At 36.7% G+C, this 17731-nt stretch overlaps 1 protein-coding gene across 6 annotated transcripts in view; it reads left to right on the forward strand.

The window, feature by feature from the left end:
• TTK (TTK protein kinase) overlaps positions 1 to 15399 on the forward strand; it is a 39620-nt gene extending 24221 nt beyond the window's left edge. For all 6 annotated transcript variants that reach the window (XM_075087150.1, XM_075087153.1, XM_075087147.1 and 3 more), the window contains 13 exons: positions 369 to 492; positions 3610 to 3788; positions 3910 to 4046; positions 5612 to 5738; positions 6871 to 6963; positions 8899 to 9056; positions 9147 to 9298; positions 10541 to 10665; positions 10982 to 11062; positions 13000 to 13176; positions 13595 to 13685; positions 13854 to 13951; positions 15151 to 15399. In XM_075087150.1, coding sequence (XP_074943251.1) covers positions 369 to 492; positions 3610 to 3788; positions 3910 to 4046; positions 5612 to 5738; positions 6871 to 6963; positions 8899 to 9056; positions 9147 to 9298; positions 10541 to 10665; positions 10982 to 11062; positions 13000 to 13176; positions 13595 to 13685; positions 13854 to 13951; positions 15151 to 15240 — 1632 coding nt within the window. In that variant the 3' untranslated portion in view covers positions 15241 to 15399. The remainder of the gene's footprint in view (positions 1 to 368; positions 493 to 3609; positions 3789 to 3909; positions 4047 to 5611; positions 5739 to 6870; positions 6964 to 8898; positions 9057 to 9146; positions 9299 to 10540; positions 10666 to 10981; positions 11063 to 12999; positions 13177 to 13594; positions 13686 to 13853; positions 13952 to 15150) is intronic.
• Positions 15400 to 17731: the final 2332 nt, after the last annotated feature.

Raw genomic sequence — 17731 nt, forward strand, 5'->3', positions numbered from 1 at the left:
GTCATGAGTTTTATCATGGGAAGTACTCTATTCAGTGAGGTCTGTTTAATTGAGTTCACTAAGTGCTCTATAGAGCTGTAAATGATGGCTTTTGATAGAGGTTAATTTTGAGCTGTGCCTTGCATTTTCATGTCCCCCAAAAGAAAATTCAAGAATAGAAAGCATTTAGGTCTCTGTTGTGGAAACTGTATGATGGAAAATCAGAGTGTTGATGCCTTGAAAAATGGTATCAGTAATACTTGTATCATTTTCTGAAGGATATTTGCTCTGTGGTGCGTCAGTCATTAATTATCACAAGGAAATGTCTTTTGGGCACTGTGCTTCAGATCTCCTTTGGTTATTTTTAAGATACTTCTTGTTTTCTTTAGTCCTTGCAAGAAAAAGATTCTTTACAGTTGCATATGTTGGATGAGAACAGCTTAGAAACAGCTACCGGTTCAACCGTGACTCTCAAAACCAAAATAGATACCAGTCGTGCAATGAGAAGAGAAGGTAACTATTAATATGTGACGTTTTAGTAGTTGTAAATAGAATATGTATTGGAAATTTACTGTTCTATGTTAAAAAAGAAGGCATTGCTAAATAGAATTCTTCAAGAAGTGAAAAATTGGTCTGCTTGGAATTGAGGAGCATTTAATTAAGATTTTGCTTTTGAGTGAAAGTAGTAAAAAAAAAAAAAAAGCCTGTCAAATCCAAAACCCACAAAAATCCTCACGGCAACACTGTCTACAAGAGTGGAGTGCTGGGCTTGAAGTAAAATATCAATGTATAGTCCTAATTCATTACATCCTTCACTCTTACAATACACAAAACATAAATAGGCATTGAAATAGCAACAATGCAATGCTTCAGATTAAGACTTGCCAGCCTGAGTGGAGAAAAATATTGCCAGAGTATCAGGAAAAAGTGCTAGTCTATGCCAAAAAGAGGTGGGTGTCAGCTGAGAGAAATGCCAACTCAGGATTATAATGTTCTTGAGGGGTAGTCTGTTCAGATTTTTTCGAGACAGACTCAAATTATAGCAGTTTGCTTCTCCTGTGACTTTTTGTATATGCTCCTAGCTTACCCTATAGATGTTATAGCTCTAATTCCTTCTGTTGAAGTTTAATCTGAGATTGTTTTGGCTGAAGTAAGCTTAAAAAGGTGAGATGGTGACATTCTTTCCCTTGAAAAAAGCACAAAGCTCTCGCAATTCTCTCTGCAGAACACCCGTGTCATCTGTTACTTTCAACACTTTGCTTTCTATCCTATTTACCCATTAGCACATGAAACTCTAGGTAGCTTTTTCTGTTGCCTATGTATCGGAGACTTTTTCTCACATTAGGATTGTTTGCATTCCTGAATTACTTACTTCCGCTGTGGTCAGGTTTCTCTTTTCTGTCTTGGTTTCATCTGTTAAGTGTCTGTTGCCTTTGCTCAGCTTCACTGCCCCATGGACTTTACTTCGAAATGTTAAATTTATGTCACTTTGGGCATTTCTTAACTTGTAATATAGTGTTTTCCTCACCTAAGTTTTAACACAGCATACACATGCATCTTAATCTTTGGGCAAGGTATAAAATAAGTAAGTTTCTTTAATGACATAGTTATTTTCTTATGAGGCTTCCCAAAATTATGGAAACACTTTGTCAAAAGCCAAATTGTTTGCCCCTTTTTTCCTATGTCCTGCAAAAAACCCTGAATTATTTTCACCATTCTTTCCATATAGTTAGTGTAATCCAATTTATGAACTTGTACTGCAGGGATCCTTTGTTTGTGAATGATGTTTGTACTAAATAAATGTATGCTCTTTAGAGGCTTATTAAATGTCAGTGTTAATCAAAGGCACTGGTACACTTTTGATTACTGTAAATCCTCTTGCTTTAAACAACATGGTGTTTCAGCCTTAACTGTGTTGTTCCTGTGCTCCTTGATTATCTTTAAAGATAGCACAATGATGATGCTTCTGTCTAATTTTTAGAAACTTAACTTCGATTTCTTTACAAAAATATTTTTGCTATCATTTGGATGGCTGAGACTCTTATTGCATTATTAACATACTTTGGGGCAATGATTCTTGAGTTACTTTATAAACAGACATTTTTGGTGTATTCCAGAAATAACCTAAGCTCTAATTAAGCATTCACCTAATGCATAGAGTTTGACTAATGTGTGAAGTGACCTCATGACAGAGAAATAGGGGTGGCATAAGACTGCCTGATATTGTGGTCTTTCTGGGAAATGTTGTGAACAACTCAGATTTACAGCAAGTATTTCAGGGCTGGTAAAATTTATAAGGTTACTACAAATGACTTAGCACCAACACAAGCACGTGGAATATGGAATTACATGTACTAATCTTCTACAGTTACTTGCCACATCCATGTTTCATCAGAAATCTAGTTCCCTAGATGGCTTTCTGATTTCTGATCATGCTGAAAGAAATTAGGTGAAAATGTCTAATAATGCAAGAGTTGGATTTAGGATAATATACCTACCTATTGTAGGAAAGAAAAAGATGTAATATGAAGAATGGTGATTTTTCAATTTCAGTGTCCCCTCAACGCCCCAGGAAATCTTTCCTATTGACTTGCATTGATAAGAGTTTAGGTTTCAGGTATTACTTTCCCTGTTTGTGCTTTATTCAAGCTTCCGGACGAGATACTGGTTGTAGTATCTCAGTCCTTCGGTAGCTGAATTGCACTCAACTTCTGCTTAGCATGGGATATTGCTTTCTAGTCATTTGAAAAGAAAATGAGTATGTGAAGGAACACTCTTAAGCTGTACTATTTGCAGCCAGCCCTGCAATAATCTACCAATTCAATGTCCTATTACCTCTGCAAAAGGAACCATGAGATGGAGCATGCCTTGTGCCTTTATGCCTCTGGCTTTAGTCATGTGGGGGTCGGTCTCTTCTCCCAAATTATTAGCGATAGGACGAGAGGAAATGGCCTCAGGCTGTGTGAGGGGAGGTTTAGATTTGATATTAGGAAAAATTTCCTTACTGGAAGAGTGGTCAGGCATTGGAACAGGCTGCCCAGAGAGGTGGTAGAGTCACCATCCCTGGAGGTGTTCAAAAAACATGTCGACGTGGCGCTTCAGGGCATGGTTTGGAAGGCATGGTAGTGTTGGGTTGACGGTTGGACTTGATGATCCTAGAGGTCTTTTCCAACCTTAATGATTCTATGATTCTATTCTATGGTCACACTGGATTATAGGTTGCCTATTGTCACAGACAACAGAATTATGTTCTGAAGTGTTGCAAAAGCTTATCTTAAATGCTTTATAAACCAGTGCAGTTTCCCAGTATGTTATAGTACAAATGATGAATATAATCTTGTTCTGTGTGTTGGTGAAGGAAACAGTTATATTGCTGTTACTGTTACAGTAGTATCCTAAGATTTTGAAGAAAGTTGTCATGTTACTACACTGAACTGAATATGAATCCTGAAGATTACATTAATGCCTTCTAATGCCTGATTCCAGTAAGTCAACTGTGTTCATTTATTCTGGATACAGAAAATGAGGTAAAATTCTTCTAGAAACTGTGGGATAAATCTGCTAGAAACTTTTTCAAGTACTAAATATCAAGTCTTTTCTAGTAATCTTTTTTCCATCACACCCCCCTAGAAAAAGTCCAGCATCAGAAGCTGAAGCTACCAGAGCCAAGGAGCCTGGAAAGCCAACAGCAACAATCTAGTTCTGGTGAAAGCTACAGAAAACAGTTGGATCAGATTAAACTAAACTGTGTTAATGCCAGGAAAAAATGGCCAATTCAAGAAGTTACACAGAAAAGCTGCATTAGAGAGGTAAAGTAACAGGAATATGTAGTGGGTTTCTAGCTGCAGCAGCTTTCATGTGTTGAAAAAGTGATTTCTGTCTTAATTGTGGCTCCTTGTGTGGAATAATATCTTGCTTTGCCCTCTGTAGGGAAAACAATCGAGCTTTGAACAATCTGGTCATCCTCTTTCAAGAGGTTTATCACCACCAGATGCTGTTTCTAAGAAAAGTGATCCATCACATGTTTGTGGAACACCAAGCACCACATATAATGATTATATGGACTGGTAAGCCACCTCTTTGAGCTGCACGCTCATGAACAGTAGTCAATCTCTGGAAAGCCTTCAGCAGTTCTTAACAGGGTTTCTTGAGGTTTTTCTGTTCAGATAGCAAACAAGATTTCTGAGTGCTTCCAACACCTGATGCCAAGTATGTGACTTGAAGATTCAGACTGCATTTAGGGAACTTTGTTTTCCTGGTCAGCTTTTCAGCATTTGGAAGTACACTATGAAATCAATAAGTCTTTATTACAGCACTTACCTCTTTCTCTCATCCATGCTACACTACACTTTCTTTTGGATGCCTTGTCTTTTGTGGCTGATGGGCTTTTTAGATTGATAACTATATACCAGTCTGGTTCCCATGATGTGAGTGTGCATTTTGGAGAGAAGAAAAAGCGTAAGGAATCTAGAGGCTTTCAGGATTGAGCACTCAAGTTAGGAAATGCTAGCATTTGTTTATCCATGCAGTCTTAAATTAGGCATAAACCCCTGTGCATATATGTTGATAAATCTTTCTAATTATATGATTACTTACTATTTTCATAAGTCTCTAGGATGAATCATATAGGTCAAGGCTGTATTATGTGTAAGCACTGTTAGTAGAACCTGTGTGTCTGTAGCTGTAGAATTTGGAATATATGTAGCGAGTTAAGTACATCATCTCATGATGGAACTTGGTAAAAGTCGTCCTTGAATAGATGCTGTTCTTGGTTCTTTCAAACTTGGATAATATGGAAATTTTAAAAAATTAAATTCTCATTGCACACGGTATGTGTGGCACATAGTGAATATGCAGAATTGTTGAGTGCTTTTGTGTTTGTTGAGAACTGTCCTTTTGACTGGTTTTGACTGTGTTTTTTCAAACTTTTGCCATTTTATTCTCTACAAAAAAAGTCCAGGTATATAAATTCTTCTCCAGTTCTGATCTTAGCATCAATTTCTGTAAATTCTGTGGGGGGAAAAAAGTATATTTGGTAATACAACTAAATATATGGTAGACACATCAAAGCAACAAAGGAAAAAAACATCAAGAATTTCTTGCAGTCTTTAGTTTTCTTAAATACACAATCTTTCCGCTCACAGAGTCACTAAAGCTCTCAAACAAAAAAAAACCCACACCTCTCATGATTGCCTTGAAGTTGTTTGTCTCAATATGCTCACTTAAAAAAAAGTCTCCATCTAAAATGGGTTTGAATAAAGAACAATAAGCTAAAGAAAACTAACTGTGGCTCAGATGATCTTGCTGTCTTATGGTCAACTCTTCTAGTTATATGGTGCTTTCATTTTCCAGTTTGAGGAGTGCCAGCTAGTATCTAAAGATGGGCATTTAATTAGTTCGTGTTTTAAGAAATACTTCCTCAGTATGTTAAACTTTAAGTGCACTTCTAAAGGGCTTCTAAGTCAAGAAGTTGAAGTGATCTTAATGCAAATTGTTGAATGTAGCAGAGGGTCAGCCTTTTGCTAGTCAATAGGGTTTAACTTTCAAGCAGCAGTGAAGATTTCAACGTTGTTGTTAGAATCATATTAAAAAAATACAACTAAATGAAGATATTTTTCATAATTCCCTTTAGTTTCAGAACGCCAGTTGTAAAGAACAACCTTCTACCAGGATGTCAAATTTCTACTCCCTACAGCCAGCTCCCATATTTCCTGCCACATACTCCAGCAACTCCATTTCAAAATCAAGTTGGCTTGCAGGTAATGATTGTAGGCTGTCTTCTGCCATTTTTCAGTGCATATTTTTATTGGAGACTACTTTAGGTTAAATACATGCATGTGTGTATGTGTATATATATATATATATTTTAATCTAAAGTTGCTGTTCATCTTTCTGGATGAGTAACGGAAAGTAGTCTGTATTGCTTATTCTTACACTAACTGTTGCTTTATATGTATGTCTCAATTTAGGTAAAATAAGTCAGCTTCTGAAAAAACAGTTCACTTGTATTAAAAACCTGAAACTTTTATATCTGAAATCTAAGCCTTTTCAGATCCTACTTCGTGGCAGAGGCAAGAACTAGAGTCACTATTTTTGTTCTGCTATGCTTTTATAGTGGTACTACCTGCTACAGTGGAGTACCGAGAAAGAGAACCAGTGTCTGTTAGAAACCATAAGAGTCTGAGGGAGGTAAAAGAATGAAGAATTACATTCCTTCTCCATTTTGTTAGATTTCACAGATTTTGATTCATTTGTAGTGGCCTGAAATCATGTAAAAAGGGATTATCTTAGATGCGTTGCACGTTCAGGTAGGCATCTTGCCAATTGTAGGTAGAATTGAGGGATAGGTTTAAGGTCCCTACCAGAGGATTAACATACAAAATTTGTGGCTGTTCTACAGCTTGGTATAGCAGGTATGTGCAATACAGGATGTTTCAGCTTCACAGCACTGAAGTCTGCTAACTAGTAGTTAGCTTCAAATAAAATACCAGGTGATTTGAGTACAGCTCAGAGTTAGTTGCGTGCTGTGACTGAAAGTCTCTTAGTCTAGTTTCCAACATTATGTGTGGAGAAGGAGGTGCCTCTAATGATCTGAGAAGCCTAATTAAAGAACACACTGTTCTTGCTTTCCAATGTGCAGAGCACAGGTATCTTCTGTAAGAGTTCAATGATGTTACATGCCAAGTGATGACCGTTATACAAATACTTTTGCTATGGGAATCTTTAGCTGTTAAGACAAACATATTTCAAGTTCAACTTTACCACTCTTGTCTTGTTCAGAAAGACCAAGACAACTTAAAGCATATTAACTTAATACAAAGTAGAGCTCTACCGCGTTCAGCTGCATGCACACCAATAATTATTTTCTGAACTTTTTCTGTATGTACACAGGTTCCAGCTTCTATACCTTCCCATGAATGTCTTGCCATCCAAGGAAGAGTTTATACAATATTAAAGCAAATAGGGAGTGGAGGATCGAGCAAGGTAAGATGCTCTTTTGTCCTTTTAGACAGTCACTCATTTACACAGTAGTAGTTGTAGTGTATTACACACACATTGAAGTAATCTAATAAGGAGTGCCTAGTACTAACATGTACAGTGTTTGAGTGACCCAGAGAATCTGGAAATTTGTTGTTAGACTTTATCCCTCATGCATGCAGAAGAAACATAGTGCATAGATTAGATTTGGTACAATACTGTTTCATCTGAGTCTTCAGATAGCCAGCAATACTAATTGAATTAATGTTTTATTTTGAAAATGATGCTTCAATTATTACAGGATGTTGAGCACAGTGCTGTTTATTTTAATGGAGAAATAAAGTAAAAACAGTAGATAGGGTAGATAAAAGGGGGTGTGTTGAAGTAAAGAATAAACAGTGACCAGAAATGCTGAACAGATGTGGACAGAACACTGAACAGAAGTTACAGAAATAGGAAAAAGTGATAACCCAACTCATGACCATCTAAAAACATCACTTAAACAATGCCCTCCTCCTTCTGGTGTCTGCATGAAGGCCTGAAGGTAGATTGTGTATGCTCTTGAAGATAATTTCTATGGTGGAGTAAGTACTAAAATTCCTGATAAAATCAGCTCTTCTGTTTTAAGAGGTATGCTGCAGTATTACTGTACATCTTAATTTGAGAGGCTATTGTTTAGGGCAGTGTGATTACATTGTTGGGAAGTGTGTGGCTTGTAAGGTTAATTGAAAGTTCCTGAAGTGGACAGACCATCACCCATTACTGAAGTCTTCTGTAACTTGTGTGAGAAGTGGAGTGTAGGCATCACTGAAGTGGTGAGATGCTTTTTATAAGGAAGAATGGGGTCATAGGAGCTTGAGAAACAGTTTTGGTGAAATCTCTTCTTCAGAAGATAAAGAATTGTAACAAAAATAACATAAGCAGTTTTGTGTGAGTTAAATTTCTCTTTGGTCTGCTTTCTTCTGTCTCCCATGCCTCTGCTTCACCCATACGCTTCTGTCTGAAGACTCTGTTACTGGTCACAGGCACAGCCTAAGAATTTGTGTAAGGGAAACTTGATACATCGACACAGTGGTTAAATCTTAGTAACAGCCTATGTAGTACTTATTCTGCAGCATGTGGAAAGTGAAATGGCTATATTTAGTTAACCCAAGGCATGCAGTGAAATATAAATACTTACTGTGTTGGCAGCATGCAATCGTAGAATGAGGTAGGATGGAAGGGACCTCTGCATGTCACTTGCTCCAATGGTCTGCTTACAGCAAGGCCAAAATAGAGCAGGTTGCTCATGAACTCTTGCAGCTGAGTTTTGAGTATCGCTAAGGATGGAGATTTCACAGCCTCTCTGGACAGCCTGTTCCCCTGTTTGACTACATGATGATGAAAAAAGTTTCCTGATATCTAATTGGAATTTGCCTTCTTGTTAGCTATGCCTGTTGCATCAATGGTTCATGAGTAGTCTCTCTAATACCTTCACTTTAATACCTGAAGACAGCAATAAGATTCCCTGTAGTTTTCTCATCTTAAGAGTGAACAGAGTCAGTGCTCTCAGCCTGTTCTTATGTGCCATGTGGTCTAACCTCCAAACCTTGGTGTGACAGAATGGATGTGCAGTGGCAGGTCAAACCATTATATATCTGTGGGAGGTGTTATTTTGCCGCCTTTATCTTAGAAACAGTTCAGCCTTGTGATCAAATACATCTAGTGAAATATATGTTACCAAGATGGTTTCTGATAGAGGGTTGTTTCTGTTGTAACTGGTGGCTTCTTTCTTAGTTTTTCTTTATTCTGACTTGTATGAACTTCTCTGTAAATTCAGTTTTGCTTCTTCCTTTTGAAAAGGTACAGTTTTTCTTTGAAGTTCTGGCTGTGGTGAGATGAAGGACCATAGTAGATCAGAATTAGGACTGAAGGAAGTTATTAACTGATACTGTTTTGCAGGTGTTTCAAGTACTGAATGAAAAGAAGCAGCTGTTTGCTGTCAAATATGTGAATCTAGAGGAAGCTGATCAACAGACTGTGGAGAGCTATAAGAATGAAATTGCTCATTTGAGTAAACTGCAGCAACATAGTGATAAGATCATCCGCCTTTATGGCTAGTGAGTAAACACTGATTTTATTAAACCAGTATCTTTTGATATAAAGAAGTTGCCTTGAATTTTAACATAAGTGTATTTATTTATTTTTAGTGAAATTACTGATCATCATATCTACATGGTAATGGAGTGCGGAAATATTGATCTCAATAGCTGGCTCAAAAAGAAAAAAAACATTGATCCATTAGAACGAAAGAGCTATTGGAAAAATATGCTGGAAGCTGTTCACACAATCCATGAATATGGTATTCTTAAATAATTCTAGGTATTTGTATAGGTTATATGGCAGAGATAATGCGAATGTGTTTAAATTTTGGAGGTGGTACTGCTCTTAGTTTTGGTGTAAGCCTAGTGATATTCAAAGATGGGTATTTACTGTATTGTGGAAAAAGTTTCAGTGAAAACAAGGGAAAGGTAAACCGTGATGTAGAGGTAGACTTACTTTGACTCAAAGGTATCTCCAAGTATCACTGTTGTATAATGCTTTCTATTTCCTTGCAACAGACAGAAAATCATCTTTCCTGTATTAGGTTATGTTCTGTACTCGCAATACTGCTTGTTCTCCATTAGACTTAAATTTCAGCCACTTACTCTCCAAAGAATCTTTGACATTAACGACGGCTTTTACACAGCTCTCTTCTTTACTTTGACATAGTGATTCAGCTTCTTCTCATAGTTCTTCGGGCCTTCCTTTCATCTTTACCTATGTAATTGAAGTGCACGTATCTGTATTCTGTTTGGCTGTATAACATAAAGGAGAGAGCAGATTCAAATTTTTTTCCTATTTAAGAAAAAAAAAGTGAAGACCTGTACATAGAGCAGACAGCATCATCCCTTAACAGCGCAAGAAGACTAGAACATTCAATAATACAGAAAGACAGCATACTAATAATACTAAAACACAGGCTACATACTACATGTGTCCTTGAAAGAAACAATTTTGCAAAATATAAAGATGGATTGGTTGATTATATGGATAATAACTAAAATCCATAATAAATGTGAGTAGAGTTTGTGAGAGGTCAGTCATATGTAATCCTCAGTGAACGGTACCTTTGAGATTAGGAAGCAGAAAACATCAGACTAAGCAATATAATTATTTTATTTTAAGTACCTGCTTAGCTAATTTAAGAGAAAGCTACAGGAGTGGACAGGCCATTGAATGCTCCAGAACAGCAGTTCAGTATGGCAGTGTGCCCTTACTGTGTTAGAGAGTATCCCTAACTGAGAGAAACTATGCAACTCAATTCTCTTGGAGCTATTTTGGGGTGCCTGCAGATTTAAATAAGTAATAATTCAAACTATAAACTCATGCAAGTCTTAACTGTTTAAAAAGAAATAGAAACACTTGTATGAAATCTGCAAAGAAGAATTTGGTTTTGGCCAGGTCTGCACCATCTCTCCACGAAAGGGCTATGGAAATTGAGCAATAAAGAAACCTCATACGTCAGTAGTAACTTGGATTGACTTTAAATACTGTTTTACAGGCATTATTCACAGTGATCTGAAACCAGCAAACTTTCTGATAGTTGATGGAATGTTGAAACTAATTGACTTTGGCATTGCGAACCAAATGCAGCCAGATGTGACAAGCATCATTAAAGATTCTCAGGTGAAATACTTCTGGAAAATTGATGTACACTTTTCTGTAAAGTGCTATAGTACTTGCTGATTATGTTGATTAGTGTAGTTAACTTCAATGAATACTGAAATTTTATGCTGAATGGTTCTATATGTATATAAAAATATTAATGTATATTAACTTCAGCTGTTTTTATTGAACAGAATAAAAGGCCTTCAGCCTTAATAGAAACAAATTTTCAAGATGCTTTTCAGTGCTTTGAGACAAAAATCTTAACTTCTTATCAAGTGAGTTAAATTAAGTGCATGCTTCACTTAAAGCAATATTTTTACATTTTTGTGGCTAGGTTGGCACAATGAATTATATGCCACCTGAAGCAATAAAAGATATGTCTTCCTATGGAGAAAATGGAAAATCTCGATCTAAGGTAATGTGGTCTGTCTTTCTCCTATTTCATTCATGGTAAGAAGAAAGTAATTCAGGCATACATCTCAAAAATCTTCCACTGGCAGTAGAACACAAGGAAATCCATTATGCTACGATGGTGGTGGGCAAAGATTGAAGGTTAAGTTTATTTCTCTCAACTACCTAAAAGCATTTTGCAGGTGGTGTTTAGAAAAATAAGTGCTGAATTAATAGTAAAATTGAAAGCAAACAGATGCACAGGCTCAGGTATTGGAGGAACTGATAATAATATATCTAAACTGATAACGTAAAAATGCTTTATAATCCATTTTTATGGAGCAATATAAAATAGACTTCCACTATGTTATCAGTGTGAATGGCATTGGACAGCAATATAGAGTACAGTGAAATGCATGCAGCCTTTCACATATCAGAGGCTGTACTCATGACTAATGTTACAACTGTTTTGAGCAGGTTCAGGGTCCATCACGCTCTGCATCTCTGACAAGTCCTTCTTTGCAGTGGAATCACTCCGGGCTAGAGCTTTCAGGGGGTGTTTCTGGGAGGATCTTCCATACAGTCGAGTGAGAGAATCCTTCCGCAGTTACTACTTGGTCACATATTGTGCTCCTTATGTCCTTTTGTTTCAGCTTTGTTCTGCCAAAAACTGGTAGAGCTTTTTTACCGCTAGCTGCTACACAGCTTTAGCATTCTGCATAAATAACGCTGTCTTAAGCCTTTTTCTGAAAGGAAGAAAATATGCTTTCTGATATAAACCTTTGTTAGCATGTTTGCTTAAACAACAAATATGGTGCGTGTGTCAATGTCATATTTCTGAGCTCTTTAAGTGAGAGACAAGCTTTGCAGGAAATAAGTGATACCTAATAAGGTATTTTAAAAGATGATACAATGAAATCTAGTATTTTAGGGAACACATGGGTTAGTTCTGTGTATCCCATTAATTTTTCTATGCTACAGAGTACTGTGTATTGTAGAACTTTTTATGACGTCACTGGAGCAACGGAATGTGAATGATGAGTAACGAGGGAAAGCAATTTCACTTTGGCAGTCAGACTTCAGTTAAGGGGCGCATAGTTTTGTGGAAAGATGTTTCAAAAAAATCCGTATCCATATGTATGGGCATAAACACACTCAAAGATTGTGACTTTTTAACAGATGAATAGAAGTATTACTAAGTAGTGAAACACAATCTTGTCTTTCTAAACAAAGAACAGAATGTTTTATAGATGGATTTCTTTTAAGGATGATACTTTTTATCTTTTCAAAGTTTTACCTTTACATTTTTTAAAAATTGCATGCAAAGTGCAGACTTGTCCTGGAGCTCAGCTCATCTAAGCAAAAATCTAACCATTGTGCTGGGAGTCAGGCTTTCGATGTGCCTATTTCCCCACCTCACTCCACTCCCTCGCGCCCCCAACCTTATGTGCTTTTCTAAAAGTGCCTCAGACAGGAGAATTGGAAACTCCTCCTGTAAGGAACAGCCCAGGTGTGGTGTTTGAAATCTGGATCTGAATCCTTTAAACCCAGAGGAACTAAACTATGGCTTCCCACTCTGGGGACCTAGCTGTGATGTCTCACTGTTCTCTGGATTGAATTAATTTAGTATGCTTTTATTTGTATTTACTCATAAATCCAAAACTAGAATATTGCTGTTCAACTTGCTAAGGACTGCCTCTAACTTAACTTACTTGAATAACTAACTTTTTATTTTCCAAGATAGTTATTTTTATTAACTTATGGAATATTAATGAAGCCACGTCGCTGTCTTAGTAGATAATGGCATGCTGTCATGGTGATTTTTTTGTGATAGTTACTAAGATGTGTTATCCAGTGTAAAATAGATACACTGTTAAGTGAAATGACTGTACACTTACATGATGAATTGACTGAAGGGACCGCTCTTTAAATGAGGAGTAATATTTTTTGTTTTTATATTAGATAAGTCCCAAAAGTGATGTGTGGTCATTGGGATGTATTTTGTACTGTATGACATATGGAAGGACTCCATTTCAACATATAACAAATCCAATTAATAAACTGCATGCTATCGTTGACCCTAGTTATGAAATAGAATTTCCAGAAATTGCTGAGAAGGATCTTCAAGATGTGCTAAAGGTAACCATCCATTAAGATAAATTTTTATTCAAATAATGGCAACTTCTTTATTTAAAGCATATTTTCTTAAACTGATGACTTGTGCTTGAGAAACTTCTGTCACAAATAAACGTTCACTGCTACTTGTAGTAACAGGTCGTATTCCAAAAGGAGACTTAATGAAGCTAGAGCTCCTTCATAGAGTTTCCATAGTAAATGTCTATTTTCAGCTCAGTTACAAGTAAATACTTAAAGCAGTCTGGCTTAACTCCTTTGGCTGAACAACCCAAAGTAAATACAGTAGCTTTTGTAATGTAGTTTGGCAGTAAGTAGTTCTGACATGCATCTGTAGGGTCTTTTAAATATCCTTACTGTTAATTCTCAGGAAAACTTTTGATTTATAGGCAAAGAATTCTTCCTCTTCTTTTTTCATTTGCAGCGCTGTTTGGTAAGAAATCCTAAACAAAGAATATCTGTTTCGGAGTTGCTGATACATCCCTATGTGCAAATTCAAAGTCATTGTCAAACAGGTACCTTTATTCTAAAATATATTTTTATTAAATAGTATTTATAATTCTGTTTAAGATACTTCTTACAAACTGCGCTGGTAATTTATGCATAGTTATGTACAACTTAAGTTATAATTATGCTATGATTTAGAATTATGTATAAACTACATAATTATAAATTAACTTCAGGTGTTCCAAATGCAAAAGGAACAACCGAGGAAATGAAACGTATCCTTGGCCAGCTTGTTGGCTTGAATTCTCCCAACTCTATTTCTAGAGCTGCTAGGGTAAGTAAATCTTCTATTTTGTACGGCAGCACGCGTTCATGCAAACAAAGGTTAGAATGTTTGGTAGTGAAAGCTGAAAGTATACATATATCAAAGCTTTAACTATAGCTGGAAGAACATTACACATTATAGTGCTTTTGTTTGCAACCATGCAGAATCTTGCCGCATCCTTCCTAATGGGAAGGGTTGAAAGGATGATGGTGGTCTTGATTTTTTTTTAACCTTTTTCTTTCCTTTCCACCTCCCTAGTATATCTGTATCGCTTTATTTCCAACCCCCCCGCTGCCCCAGCATCTCCTCTCTAAAACAGTCCTTACTGTGCTTCTTTGCTTTTAAGCTGCCCAAAAACTGTAGGAGGTCTTCTAATTTAAGAACCATCAATATGGAGAAATGGTCTAAGTTTATCTGTCAAGTGTGCGAGTTTTGGACAGCGATTGTTCTTCATGGAAGTTCCTGAACTGTTAATGCATTGTTATGTGTAAATTAGTCCCTGTATGTTGAGGTATTATGATTCCAGCCTCTCAGTTTACTGCCTGAAAGAGAAGTTTGGTAACTCTTTGCCAACTCTGTTCTCTCCACCTGTCTCGCAGAAGAGGTGATGGTGGTCAAAGATGTAATAAATTCAGGTGGAATGGAAACTTGCTTTCATGGGGAGGAAAGCAAATTCAGTATGCATAAAGTAAATCTAAAGTTTATGTACACTTACACTGCTAGTGATACCTGACCTTTTTTTTTTAAATATGAGGGTAAACAAGAGGTTATTCTTTTAACAATATTGCGATGTGACTATGCTTGTGGCCACTGATTTTTTTCCTATCTCATATAAAGCTTGTTCACTCTGACTATGCAAGTACATCTGTTCCATGCTGGTGTTTCCACATCAGGGACAATTAACAGAGTAACCTTGATTTTAAATCTTTAATTAGTTTGTTCTGTGCCACCTTGTGAAGCTTTATACCTTTGCGCATGCTGCTAAGTCAGTGTATGTGTTTTCTTTTAGGCACTACATTGCATTACAGCTGGTACAACTGTGCTGTCTTAAGTGTACCTTTTTCTGATTTGAGAGAGAAATTGTAATACGGAGTTTGGAATATTTCAGTAGGTGGTAACTTACCTCAAGTGGCAATGTTATAAAGATAGTTTTTCATCTTCAATACAACTGTGTTCACCTGAATACCTGTGTTTTTATTACCTTTCAGACTTTATATGAACAGTGCAACAGTGGTAAAAGTCTTGATGTATCAGCATTTGCAAAACGTGGGAGTCAAAAATCATGGACAGCAAAATGATGTACTACTGTTCAGGATGCAACAGAGATGTCTGTTTTGTTCAAAAAATATTTTGTGCTGCTAGCTTTTAAAAGGACACTCAGCATGAAGTTCACATTTTTAAATGTTCTTTGTGTCTTCTGATAATGCTTGCAGATCATTAAAAAGAATTTAATTGAATACTTTTCACTGTGGGCTGTTTGACTCCTTGCCATGCCACTTGGATCGAAGAATGAAAATTGTTAGTTGGTGATTATGGTCTTTGTTACTTACAAAGAACTACAGTGTATGGAGTACAAAAACTTGTATGAGTCTCTTCAAGCTCTTATCCCCTTGAAGCTAAAACAAAAAAGTTCCTAAAGTGCCCTTTGCTAAACATGGAAAACATTCAAATACCTCCTGAAATATCTCCTGTGACGTGAGCACAGAGTATTATGCTGTTGTGTTCTTTGCCAACAAATACTGCTTGTGTCCAGCTTTGATCGTAACTAAGGAAATAAGCACTCTGTTTGTATAAGTGATTGGTTACAATACTGATAGATACATGCAAATGTCACCCAGTTTTGGAGCTGTTCCTGTGGTTAAGTGACATGGTGGAAGCATCAGTACTGTTCTGAGGAGTTACGTGACTAAAATGACTTTTGTTCTGTTAAAAATGCTACTATAAATCCAATTGCTTTTCAAATTTCAAAATAATAGAACACCCATCAAGATTCATCATGGTCAGAAATCACTAATTTGAAATTTTAAAAGCATTAATACTAAGCACTCTTTAAAATGCATGGAACGTAGAAGGACTGTTTTTTACACAATTGTTAGTGGACTGATCAGGTTTTGTTTTAACTGAGTTACATATCTGGTGTAAGTGTATGAATTTTAAATTTACTTAAATAATTGAAAGATGTTAAAATAATATCTAATAGTTTTAAATTGAAAAAAAATCTTGCCTTCAGTTTCATGACAGCTGCTATACTGTCCAGATACCTTCTAAAGCTTGGAGCTTGTCAGCTCTCTGTCTTGATTGAGCATTTTGAACTACTCTGTTTTTGTCTTTCCTTCATAATAGCCTTACATATAAAGATCCCAATTTCACTGTTGAAGTGGCTCTTTCCTTGTTTATCTGTATGAATTAGAGTATGCCATACTCCTTGATCAATGATGGAAAAAGTTGAAGGTCAGCACTAGGGAAGCTTTCCTTGACAATTTCTATGTGTTAGATTACAGAGTTAATGTTTTCTTAGCTTCAGAAGAGTGCTGAAAAATTTTAAAGTGCTTGTGATAGCTTTTGTATTTGTGTTTAAGTTTGGATAACTCATTGGGAAAAGATGTCATAATGCTTCAAAGGCCTAAACTGAGGGAGGTTTGTCTTTCATTGTAAACATATATTTAAATATTCTTTTTTCCCCCATTTTGAGTATTTTTTTTTTCTTTGGATTGCCTGGATTCACGGGTTCTAGTTGCTTTCTTTGATATCGGAATGTTAGGTCTCACTGATGTCTTACTACCAGTTGATTTCTGTAGCTTTCATTTCCATGGCTCTTAGAAGATTTAGGGGATCAAAAATCTGAGTGGCATGGCACTACTGGTGACCTGTTAACCTGAACCTGTGACAGTACTGTGAAATCTCCATAAAGCTTCTGAAGAAGGGAGGCAGTCTAGTTTAAAATGACAGGTTTTACTACCTGACAGAAGTATAACTTACGCATCCAAGCACTGGAGCACAAATCAAGTGCCTGGAAATTTTCTACCTCTTGTGGAAGTGCATGTACATAGCACTTCTGTCGTCTGTGTGCCATCTGGCAGGTCGGTTAGGTCAGCTGCCTGGAGGGAGAAAACGCTGCTGGAGGCTTACTTAAACCAGCACATCTTGCTGCCCTGGGAAGACGTGGCTGGCATCCAGAGAATTCTTATGAATGACTGAGCATCACAAAATACTGGGTAGTTGTGTTTGATGTTCTGAGGACATGGATATTGTTCTCAAGAAGTTTCAGTTTGACCCTGTAAAAGGGGAATTCCCACTGCCTTTGCCATGTGTATTAACCAGGACTGAGATAGCTTTATTTTCTCTTTGTCTAGGTAAGCTTATCTTATACCTATAGGAATAGGCATATTGTACTGCACGCTCTCTTCTACTTTCCCTTTGTGTTTATGAGGGATCACTCTTTAGTGACAACCTCAGTTAAAGAAAATGTGTTAGCTGTGCCTTCCGGGAATAAAAGGTATTTCTGCAGTGATCAAGATGCGGAGTGGCATCTGTACTCTGCATGATTCCTGAGCTCACAGCAGAACCTTTTCCCATGCTTGCACACTAAGCAGCAGTAACTGTATTGGTATCGCTCATAGCACTATCATAATGTCTTAATCTGAAGTTAATAGCCAAGAAAAGAGATAGTGAGTTGTTAATACTTATCTCAACAGCAATATTGGAGGAGAGACCTTATTTCAATGTGTTCTTTCTATCTTTCCTGCCATCAATTTATCAGGTTTTTTATTACTTTATAACCCTATAAGA

Source organism: Phalacrocorax aristotelis, chromosome 3 (genome assembly GCF_949628215.1).
Source record: "Phalacrocorax aristotelis chromosome 3, bGulAri2.1, whole genome shotgun sequence".
NCBI classification, from domain to species: Eukaryota; Metazoa; Chordata; class Aves; order Suliformes; family Phalacrocoracidae; genus Phalacrocorax; species Phalacrocorax aristotelis.